The following is a 12,665-nucleotide window of genomic DNA, read 5'->3' as shown; positions in this document are numbered from 1 at the left end:
TCTGTCATTTAAATTTCAGTGTTCGGATATTGTAAATGATGGAAATTTCAATGTTTGGATAGCTCATCGAAATTGTAAATGTCAGAAATTAAATATTTTATGAAATTGATAATTTATTTCTAACTCATGAATGACATTTATATCAAAAGCAAAAAACACTAACAACCAACATAGAATGTACTCCAAATAGAAAATAACATATTGTTTTATGAACTAAAGAGGTCAACAAATTGAAAAAAGAAAACTTAACATATTAGCAATTCAAATCACTCCCACGTGCAATGAACATAAGCAACAGACTTTTTTCTTTCCTATATTGGGAATGCTTTCATCATGTGAAATTGTTTGTCATTTTCTATTAGTCAAGCACATGCTTTGAGTTGTTCATTTTTACTAAGACTTGATATTGCTTGTACTTCGGCATATCTCTGCTGGAGGTTCTTGATATTAGTGCCGATAAACTCTTTAAATGATAAAATCATTCTAGCACTCTAATCAGTAACATCTTTGGATGCTCCTTTTTTTTCTTTATATAAAGAATATTAGAAGAATTTGATGCACATTTTTTTTTTTTACCATTGGTTGAGTTGGGTGAAATATCATCAATAACATGGATATGTTCTAAAACCTTGTGTATCACCATCCAAATTAAGATGTTCAACTTCATTGGTAGGAGGAGTCATAACCTCAGTTGCATCTACATCAGTTTCAGCACTCCCCTCCAGTAGATCTATTTGCCATACAAATCTACTATATCTTCCCAATTTTCAATAACTTTAAATCAAAAACCTCTATCATTGTCATGAGACTACCAAACAAATAGTCAAAGTCCAATAAGAAACTAGGGGTGGAGCATTGGAACTGCAAAACCGAACAAAACCAATTCGCAAAAAACTGAAAAAACCATGTTGACCAAAAAAGTCAACAACCAGTCAAAAAATAAAACCGAACCGGTTCTAACCGATTCTGGTTCCAATTCCATGCCTTCAAAAACCAGACCGAGTCAAACCGAACCGGTCAAATTAAAATATATATAATTTTAATATATTAATTAGACCTCTCCACACCAAGCCCAACTCCAAAAGTCAAATAAATAAATAGGCCCAACTCCATTTCTTAACCATCTCACCAGGCCCAACTCTATTTCTTAACCAAGCCCAGCTCTTTATGCTCATTTGTACCACTCTCTCAAACCATTTTTCATACCCTAGTCGTCCCTTCCATAATCTCTCTTTCCAAAAATCTTCTTTTCTCCTCTGCCGACATTTCTTCTTCTTCTTTTCTCTCCTCTGTGCTGCCGATTCCTTTTTCTTCTTTTTTTTATTTTCTTCTTCTTTCTTTTTTCTTCTTCCTTCTTTCTTTTTTCTTCTTCTTCTTTTCTCTCCTCTGTGCTGCCGACTCTTTCTTCTTTTTTGTTTTTTTTTTTTTCTTCTCTGTGCTGCTGACTCTTTCTTATTTTCTCTCATCTATACTGACTCTTTATTCTTCTTCTTTCTCTCTTCTCTGTGATGCTGACCTTGTATTTTCCTCTCCCCCTCATGCTGCCACAACCACATCCCCTGCACCTCCATCGCCTTCCACTGGGCTCTAGTCCCCACATGCATCCGAGCCTAGCTACCCACACGAGCCAGCACAGCTCCAGCTCTCTCCCTGGAGTCTGTCTCCTTCTTTGAGCACGCTGACCAGACAACATCTTGTCGATCTTGGGGACTTGTTTCGTCATACAGAGCTGGGATTGTAGATCTGATGTAGATTTGGAAAGATCCAAAAATACAGAAACGAAAACAGAGCTGGGATTATAGATCTGGGAAAAATCCAAAAAAAAGAAAAAAGAAAATAGAGTTGGGATTATAGATCTGGGAAAAATTCAAAAAACAAAAAATAAAAACAAAGCTGGGACTGTTTGCCGGTTCAAACTGAGAAAACCGGAATCGAACCGGATCTGAACCGGTTTGGATTGGTTTGGTTGAGCCATTAATTTTTCATTAGAATCGGACCGGATCGAACCGGATGTACAGTATGGTTCAAGTTCTAATTTTGACTGAAAATCAGGCCGAACCGAACCGTGCCCACCCCTATAAGAAACTAATAAATATTTGTACAGAGGCACATGATTAAAAAAGGAGTTTCTTAAAGCAACTCAAAATGGGGTTGAAATTATAAAAACCTAACACTCAAAACACTTTATAAACACACAAGACCTATCATTACACACAGAAATCAGTTTATAAACATACCCAAAAAATATCTGATTGTTGATTTTGGGTGTGTTTATGTTTAAATAGTGTTTGGGTTTTTATAAATACATGTCTAGGATTGAGTTTATTTATAAATTTGTATAAAAAAAAATAGCTTTAATATATTCACCTTCACATATTATTCCCGAACATAATCTTCATCCACACTTATCATCTTTTTTCTAGTTGAATCTACTTTGACTTAATGTAATGCACATGCCTTGTACTCTTAATATAATATAGTTTTTTTTTTTGGGTCAAACCTCTCAATATATTATAGTTGATAACAATCCAAGAAAACACTTAAACCCTCTTTAGTTTATGGGAAAGGAGACTTGGGAATGGGAAATTAATTACTTTCCCATGTTTGGTAAGTTCACAAATGAGAAATCGTTGCCCGACCCAAAGGAAAGTAAGGGAAAGTGAAGCCATTCTCCCAACTTGGATTTTGTTTTCCCTCCTTATGGGAAAGTTTGGGGAAATGAACAAACATTAAATACATATTTTTCATGACCATTTTGTCCCTGTCCCTATTAACAATTTAGAATTACAATATATTATTAAATGCATTCTTTTTTTATTTAGTTTAATATGGGTATAATTGAAAATTTGTACAAACTTTGTTTTTCATTCCTACTTTAAACAAACATGAGAAATGAAATAAAGTGCTATCTCCCAGTTACTTTCTCAGCATTACAAACATGGAAAATGAATCTTCCATTTTCTATTCCTTGAAATGACATGGGAAATGATTTCCCCTCAAATTCATTTCGTGAACCAAACAGGGCCTTAGGGTTTAGGGCAAGGAGGAGCAAACAACTAAACTTGTGAATATGTGTAGCAACATATGGTCGAACTATTGGGAAGAAAAATATATAAAGACAAGCAAGAAAAGGATAAAAAGAGAGTGAAAAACTAAGACATCAAACAAATTATTTTTAGGCAAAACCATATTCCATATAGAAAGCATAGAAGACAAAAGCATTAATAAGCATAAAGCGATAAAGGTAAGTGTTGAAACCCAAAAAATTCATGATTGGGCCCGAATAAATTATCACCAAACGACATCCATTAAGAAAAAGCGTAAAGAAGAGTACACAAAATCCATCACATGCGAATTACAGTTCATGTGCCACGCTAAATAAATAAATTCGCTAAGGGTTGAGATAAAATATACCGGGTCTACAAGCCCATGCCAAAATTAAACATTGCAGGACGATAAATTAAAACATGCCAAGCGACATGCCATGCCAAGCGAAATCGTTATCTCACACTCAACCACGCTACAAGCCTAAGTGGGCCCAAGCCACTCAAACACCGGGCTTGCTTGAGTGGGTTGTGGTATGGATAATAAATCACATGAGACCCATTAATGGGCGGAAATAGAAAGTCTCGGATTGCTTGGGAGCCTCGACAGCCCATTTCTTAGGCCCAAACATGTGGGTAAACATAAGAGAGAAAATAGCACAATAGCCCAAGCAAAGTAGCCTATTAATACAAACAAAAAGCACAATGTTTAACAAAAAGCCCATTTGCTTAGGGAACCACCTTGGCCCATATAAAACCCCAAAAAATATCCCACAAAAGCCTCAGCCCTTTTGAAAAAATAGAAGCCACGTGAGGAAGGTTGTGATTCATTGAGCAAAGTTGCTTTGGGAGGTTCCATCACATGCAGGGAGCAAGTTCCAAGCCAGATCGCTCAAAGAACCAATGAATACTAGCCTGCAGGTGTCAGAAGCACCCTTTGGACCAGCATATATTTTCACTTCCTTTCCTTCATCAGATTTGGCCAAAGAAGGGGAAGGAAAGAAGAAAAAACAGAGCCAAGAATGGAAGTTCCCCTTGAACAAGCTGCAGGAAATGGGGCATTGAACTCCCAAATTTCCTGAATTCGTGCAAATAGACAGAGGTAATTTTTGCCAAGATAGGGAAGTCAAAGAAGAAGAGGAGAAAGGAGGAAAAAACTTAGCCAAAATGGGTAGAAGCCATTAGGGTTTCTTGAAAAATGGTGGTTTCCAGCGGCTATAAATTGAGGCTAATCCTACCTAACGAGAGCAACTCAGATTCAGAGAGCGGACATTCTCTCTAACTTGCAAAAACCCAGCAACCTTGTGCACTGTTCATCTCCTTCTCCATTTTGTTCTTCTAGCACTTGCCAGAAGAACTTTGCTCTTCATTTTCCATTTCCTAGCCAAATCCCTTACAAAACATCTCCTTCCTTACCTTAACACTTTCTTTTCTCATAAAGCAAGCCTAAATTCTCTCTTAGTGCTAAACTCGTGTTGATTTTTCTCCCATGCCACATGCCACTCACGTTGAGCTAAAAGGATTATCTGTAAGCATGCCAAAACCATCTGTAAGCTACCATTATTCTGGTTGGTGAAGATAGCCAAAATATTTCCTAAGGCTTTGCTGCCCTTTTGAAGTATTTTTGGGGCTTAATTTTGAACCCAAACAAAGGGGACAGTCTCCTCGAGTCTGCCCTTTACGGCAGCCCAGCCCATTATAGCTGCAGGAAGAAAAAGTCCCCTACACTAAGTAACATACAGAGCTGCAGGAAAACATTGCACACCAATATCCATGGGCACATAGTATTTTTGTTAAAACTTCCCAAAATCCAGCCATAGTGTTGCAAAGATCACAAAATCCATTCATAATATATTCAAAAATTTAGTCTAAAACACCCAACTGTGATATCCATTCAGAAATCATGGTAACCCTAAAATAGAAAAACATGAGTTGACGGGGAGAGAGATAGGCTTGAAGACTAACATTCAAATTTAATGCATAGAGACAACATGTAACTCAAGAAGAACTCCTTCTCCTTCCTTCTTTGGTTGTATCTTTGAGATTTGGCAGAAGATAATTTTTGTAGCTGAGTTTTATTGTGAGTTTTGGTGCTGGGAAAAAATGAATTCCTGCTCTATAGAAATTGTGAATTACACATATTTTGGTAGAAATTAAACTTGGAAATTTGATGCCCAAATTTCCACGCTCTTTTCTACAGATCATTTAATAAATTTTGCGCTTAAGTTGCCAAACAAGGGAATTATCAATTTCTCCATTTAAATTCTCTGCTTTTAACCAAATTCCCAGTTATTTTTCCTCATCCAAACTAAGGGTTAGGATTTCGCATGGAATTCCTACTTAACTTGTTGAGGAATTTAGTGTGAGCCATTTTTGGGGCACTGGTCATCCATAACATAGGGATGTCATCTCACTTTGATTAAGTAAAAGCTACAGTGCATGCTTTGAACTTTAGGCAATGAGAACTGGAGAACTAGTGCCACAAGCAGTGTGACCTTATCCCTACCAAAGGAGCTACTGCCGACGACGCTAAGTGCATGGTTGAGGTAGCAATAAGATTGTGCCATAGTGCCTTTTATGCTCTCTTTAGTCATTTCTAATCCTCTTGGAGAGAGAAAATCCCTAAGGATTCATAAGCTTTCGGAGTGCTTTGGGGTTTGATTCTTAAACTCAGGCAAAAGGGTGACATCATTCACTCTCTTAATAGCAGTTCATGTCCATATGGAGCTGTTGGAACGAAAAACCACCTACAGAAAATTAGGTGATTATTTAGATCACTTTACCATGTTTTCATTTAAAAAAAAAGTTATTTGTAAATAAATAAATATTTGAGATAGGGAGGAACTCGAAGTCTTCCTTACCTAATAAAATTGAGAGATATACTGCTAAATTGATAGTTAGTTGAGTAAAGCATATGATGAGACACAATTCGTTGGAGGTGAAAATCTGGGTGCAAATAGACTTGGTAATATTACACACGACTCGTTAACACGACACGAATTTGCACAAAATTATCAGTATTTGGGTTGAGCTTAATGGGTCGGGTTGAAAACGGGTGAACCCGTTAGTCACCCGTGAAGCTAACGGGTCGTGTCGGGTCAATTCACGAATATTCGCATCCACCCGTTAAGAAGGGTAATTTTGTAATTTTGCAAAAAGTTTTTTTGAAAAATATCTCAATTCTTAACACCAAACAGACCCTTATTTATTTATTTATTTTTATTTTTATGTCATTTCTCATCTCTCCATCTCTTCCATTCTCATTTTTAATATTATTTTTCCTTCAACCCATTCTCTCTTCGTGACTCTCACCTTTTTTCTTCTTCTTTTCCCTTCTCCCCTTCTCTCCATCTCTCTCTTTTTCCTTTTCTTCTTCCTCTTTCCATCATTCTCTATCTCTCCCTTTTTATATTCTCTTCTTCTTTCCACTCAACAGACTCAACCCAGCCAAGAGAAGACTGGTGAAACGGAGACCTCCATCATGGCGACGTCACCTAAGATTTTAGATTTCTTCATGTAGTTCCTCATCTCTCTCAGCCTAAGCCTTTATCTCTCAGTCAATTTTCTTTATTCCTATGTTTTTGCTGTTGTTGTTGGGTTTTAAGGTTGAATTGAATGAGAGTGACTATGAAAGTGGTGAAGACAGAGACAGAGACAGAGGACCAATTTTGTAAGATATCTGTGAGAGAGAAAAGTTTTTGTCTTGGGGGGGAATGAAATGAAGAGGAAAAGAGGGAAGAAAAGTTTAGGGAAAGAAGAGTTAGCATTGGCGATAGGTTTTTGTTTTTTGTTTTGTTTTTTTCTTCTTAACGGGTCGTGCGGGTTTTTACTTAAATTGTAGCAATTCGTGTTTGAGTCGATAATTTTCACCCGTTAAGTTACGGGTCATGTCATAAATATCACCACTGTTAACTTAACGGGTTAACACGAACACGACCCGAAATTAGTTAAAACGACCCGTTTGCCAGGTCTAGTTGCAAAGCATATTCATTTACAACAATTTGAGGTTGGCTTTATGGTAACAAACATTACAATTCAAATGAGTTCGAACAAATATTTTTTTTCTTTGTATATTGTTAGGGAAATTCTATATGAACCCCATAAATTACTCTTTACACCCCATAATTTTTTACACCTCACTAAATTTTAATAAAATTTCAAATTACTCATTAAACCCCTTTTTTTTCCCTAAATTGCCCTCATAAACCCCATTCCCTAACCACCCACCGAAAACCCCCTTCCCTTTCAGCCACACCCCATTTGAAATCAAACCCCACCTCATCTGATATCCAGCCACACCTCACCAAAAATTCTCTCCTCTTGCAGACACACCCTCTCGCACACCCCATCCCATTTACACCAACCTCCATCGCAGAACCATCGAAGAAGCCCTTTGCCATCGCCTCCGTCGCAGAACATCGAAGAACTCATCCCTTTGCCATCGCAGATCTTTGCTCACCATCGAAGAAGCCCTTTGCCATCGCCTCCAGCAAACCCAAACCATCTCTGAAACAGAACCATCACACCCATCTCCATCTCTGCAAACCCGAAAGCCATTGAAGGTCAAGTTCTCACAAATCCTTATTCAAGGTTTGATTTCAAATTTGATTTATATATTTACGTTTCTAAGTGTTGATTAAGCCTACATTTGATTTCACTTTTGAAAAGCCAAAGTCTGATATTGATATTGATTTTGATTTCAAGGTTCTAGGTAGTTCGAACCTGGTTTTACGAAAATGGATTCTAGTTTCGGTGGATTGCCACCGAAATGATTACATTGCTTCAGTGGTAGTCCACGAATTGAACTGTACTTTCGGTGGGTTACCACCGAAATTGTTACCTTGTTTGGTGGTAGTCCACGAATCATTTTATTTTTCAGAGGACTCCCACGAATTTCTTTCGGTTTTTCAGTGGTACTCCACCACATATGTATTCTTTTTTGATTGTCCACCGAATTTATTTCCATTTTTAGTGATTATGTACCGAATACGTTCTGAGTGTGTACTTAATATTGTTTATTTTTATATATGAAGAGGATTCGCAGGCGTACTATGGAAGCTTCATCATCCCAACCTAATAGACAGCGTCCCACGGCCTCAGCGAGGAGACAGAGAGCGGCTCCCCAAGATCACATTGAGGATACTACAGAGGTTGAAGATGTAGTTCCTACTGATTATAGTAATGTTGACGTAGAGGTTGAAGATGTAGCTACTACTGAGGATAGTAATGTTGAGGTACATGCCGAGCCTACTGAGCCATCTCGAGTAGGTCCTATTGATCCATCTTTACTTACGAGTTTTAAAACTCACATAGCAGCTGCAATTTGGAATAACCGGGTAAGTCATTTTACTGTGACAATAGAAGGTAGAATATAAGTCTGGTTCACAGTAACTAACCTTAATTTTGTTTTTTTGTTTAACTAGGAATGTGAGCCCTTAGGTGCATGTCGAAAACATCTACCCTTCGTGAGTGGAATTGGTGGGGTAATCCAAATAATGGTATATTCAAAGGGTACATTCAGAGGTCTGGATTAGAGCACCTTATTAGGTGTTCTTATCGGAATGCTGATAAGATTGTGGTATCTACATTTATTGAGAGGTGGCATCCCGAAACGAACACCTTTCACATGCCTTTTGGTGAGATGACCATCACATTGGATGATGTGTCATCTATTTTAGGCATTCCTGTGTCTGGTACAGCGGTTGCTCCTCTTGGAGATGACGACGACACAAATTTTGAGTTGTTAGTTAAGTACTTATGAGTGACTAATGAAGAGGCTACTGAACAATTGCACCAATACAGTGATGAGTATGTGAGTTTGTCATGGTTACGGGCACGACTCTCCAATGTTTCAGACACAGATTCAGAGGAGTACATCATGTATTCGGCCAGAGCATATTTGCTATATCTCTTGGGTTACACTTTGTTTGTTGACAAGATTGGCACAAGAGTCCAAATTGTGTACCTTAGACTACTTAGAAACCTTGATAGTGTTGCTGGTTACTCATGGGGTTCTGGGTGCTTAGCATGGTTGTATAGACAATTAGGCCAAGCTTCGAGGTCTAAGGTGAAGCAGATTGCTGGGTACATGACTTTGCTGGAGGCATGGGTGTATGAGCACATACATGTCTGGTGAGTGATATATTTCCTAATACCCTCAGGGAATTTCTCTATATGCATATATGTATCGAACGCTGATTGGTTTTTGCGAGGCTTATAGAGCTGAAAACAAAACAAAATATTAGTTATATGGTAATAACACATTGTAAAATAAAACATTTGTAGTACATACCTTAAATTTTTTTGGATTAGACAACATGGAACTAGAAGCAACCATGTTTCTTTTTTTTTTGGCACTGCAATGGTACTTTTCTTCGATTTTATTTTGAGTGAGGCAATGAGACTTTGCTTTGGTTTATTTTTAGGTAGAGCAATGGAGGCCTTAGCAATCTCAAATGCAGTGGCAAACGACGAGTAGAAGTGTCAACTTTTTGCGGTCTCCCTTTGGTCTTCAACTTCTCTTTTGGTTCAGTAAGCGCAGTATAACCATGGTTCATTAGCTCCTCCAATGTCATGTGGACTCGTCTCTTCTTCTCACCATCTTGTTGTTCATACCACATATTGAATCTTTGTAGTTGTGACCTTCCTGGTGAAGTTGTGCCATGACTACTGTTTCCTATATTGATGATATCTAATTTCCTCCAATGTGAATGCATGACATCAAGTGGTATTGGTACACCACGCTCTCTATACTTCGCAATTTCATGTGCACATGGTAATTGGTGGGTTCAACGAATAGCACAACCACATGATAAAGCATCCACCCCATCTGTCTCTAACCTGATTGCAAAAAAATTACAATGTTAACTTTGTAAACCATATATGTACATGCAATAAGTAAACTGAATTTACCTTTCTAACTCGCACACAATTACACTCAAAGCCTTTATAGAAACAAAACCTACTAACTCTCTCAACTCCAGATGCTTGAACCTATGTTGAATAAAACATCGACTCTTTTCAAAAGATGCCTTAATCTCTGTGTGCTCCAGCTCTAACAATGAGTGTATAGTCACCCATGATCTCTCAAAGTTAAGTTGGCTTGAGTGGAGCTGTCGCTTCAACTTTGCATGTGCACTTTCTGCTATGTTGATAACAATAATAAATTTTCCTGAAGCAAAATAAATTTTCAAATTAACATATCAAAAGTTGACTAAAATACTTACCTATTTAAGGTTGTCGATCCAAGATGCATACAAGTGTCTATCCATGCGGCCACAAACCTATCTTTAAATGGATTTAACCAATTTTCATGTATGTATTCAAGAGCTTTTTGAAATTCACTGAACTTAGACTCAATCTGTCGCAAACAACGCCAATATTCCTCCTCCGTTTCTGAACCAACCAAAGTATTCCAATCCTCATTAAATTGCTTCCATTGTTTGAGGGTCCCAAATAACTTCTTGCACTTTGCCAACACTCCTTTGTTAATATGCCATCTACATAATAAATGTCGTGCTTTCGGAAATATAGACGTAATATAATTCATGAGTGCTAACTCTTGATCGGTGACAATAACACCAGGAAGACAATTATCATCCAACAAACTCCTCAACGCAGTCAATGCCCATGTGTAATTGTCTTCCTTCTCAGCATTCATATACACATACGCAACAGAGAATGTCATATTAGTAGATGTCACCCCCACAATTTGCAATAGTGGGAAACGATACCTATTAGTCTTATAGGTGCAATCCATGATAAGTACATGTGGAAATGCGCGCAAAATATCAATATTAATGGGGTGTGTCCAAAACAGGTCAGTTACAATATCACCAGATGTCCTATGCCACTCAATATAATTATGTTCGGATAACTTAGTAAGCAATTGTTGCATTTGGGTTCTCCCAGCAAATTCTTTGGTTCTATTTCGGATCCTAGCATTGTATATTGTCTTCATAGTTGAAACATTCATTGCATCTCTATCTTTAATGGTGACCAAAATATCTCTGGGTTTCACCAAACTCTTAGACATGTCCACCAACAAGGCATTCTCCTTTTCAGTAAGTCGCCCCACAAATGAATGACCTTGAAGATACTCTGAAATAGGATGGTTGTGTACTCCACAAACCACCTCCAACTTCCAATCATCCCCATCACCAATATTGACACCTTTTAACAAGAACGGGCATCCACATTTCTTGGTACCAGTGTCCCTAGCACATTTTTTCATATCACTATTTGCATCCGACCTTATATCAGTTGTCTCACAAGACTTGCAAGACTTATAGTTACCGTTCCTCTCACAAGCATGTATTACACGAGGTCTCCTCTTGCCCTCACCTCCATAATCAGACCTTTTAATTACAATGACAATATTATTCAATTTTCCTTGTTCACGAGCCCATCGAAGTAATGCATCTCTACCATTGAATATCTACACATAAAACTCATATTATTTAAATATAAAATTTGAAACATTAATGCCACGTTAATGATACTACAAAGGATTTCAGACAAATAATTACCGAATACGTTGTGAATTGATCACTATAGTCCATTACACATTCTGTTCCCACATTGTTGCCTTCAGTAGGGGCGTCACCTTGATTTTGTTCCTTCAATGGGAGTAAGATCAAAATAACTTGGATTAAATTTGTGGTCGGCAATAAGTTACTGAAAAAATAAATAAATTTCGGTTGGATGCCACTGAAACGCGGGTAAAATTTCGGTAGTACACCACTGAACTACGTTCCATCTTACGGTGGATCCCCACCGAATATTAAGTTTCTCACCGGTGAAATCCGATCGAAAAAGGTGCAACTTTTCGGTGACATCCCACGAAATTATCATCGCGTTCGATCTGATGTGCTGAACACAACCAGTATTATGAAATACTAAACTTGCAAAACGCCAAAAAATAAACTCGTACCTCATTCGAAGCATCTCGAACTTCAATCTCACCCTTCATGAATAAATACAATATATTTTTTCACTAGTATAAACTTATAAATCTTGGGTTTAGGGTTTAGGAACATGATAGTTTGAGAAAAAAGACAAACTAGGGTTGCAGGAATATATGTAGGGTGTAGTGAGCAATTTTAATTTTAATTTTAATTTTTATTGTCCTTAACGGTAATTGTGTACAAGGGTAAAATAAGTTATTTATATTTAAAATTAGTATGTGGTGTAAAGAGCAATTAATGGGGTGCCAATAAAATCACCCATATTGTTATGGTATCCCAAACCAAGCAAAGGATCCGAATTCATCCTACAATACCATTAGAACAAGTTATCCAAATCCAATAGACAAAGTTAAATTAAAACATACCAAATTAGACTCAAACCAGAAGTAGAAACTTTTGGCCTTTGACCACTATTTCCATTTCGAGATGCTGATTCATTTGTTCATCTTTTCTATATTAGCAACCATGACATTGAAATGCACAAAACCAGTATGTATTTGGGTAAGGAAGAAAAGAGGAGAAAAACACTTACCACAGACAAAGTGCCTGCCAACTACTGAGAGATTTAGACATTGTGAGTTGTTATATTGTAAATTGACAGAAATTAATGTGCAATCATCCAATTAAAAATACCCGCAAGTGCACGAATCTATTG

The 12,665-nt window shown here is 37.4% G+C and overlaps 1 protein-coding gene across 1 annotated transcript; it reads right to left on the bottom strand.

The window, feature by feature from the left end:
• Positions 1–9,832: 9,832 nt before the first annotated feature.
• Positions 9,833–11,813, bottom strand: LOC148915074 (protein FAR1-RELATED SEQUENCE 5-like). Its single transcript, XM_089043399.1, has 3 exons — positions 11,573–11,813; positions 10,271–11,481; positions 9,833–9,884 (listed from the first exon to the last, which is right to left on the bottom strand). The coding sequence occupies exons 1-3, from the start codon at positions 11,603–11,605 to the stop codon at positions 9,833–9,835; spliced, it is 1,296 nt and encodes a 431-aa protein (XP_088899525.1). The 5' UTR covers positions 11,606–11,813.
• Positions 11,814–12,665: the final 852 nt, after the last annotated feature.

Source organism: Prunus mume, linkage group LG8, assembly GCF_029339155.1.
Source record: "Prunus mume cultivar Tortuosa linkage group LG8, ASM2933915v1, whole genome shotgun sequence".
NCBI classification, from domain to species: domain Eukaryota; kingdom Viridiplantae; phylum Streptophyta; class Magnoliopsida; order Rosales; family Rosaceae; genus Prunus; species Prunus mume.
Note: the sequence above shows the minus strand (reverse complement) of the source record. Positions and strands in the feature narration are given on the sequence as shown.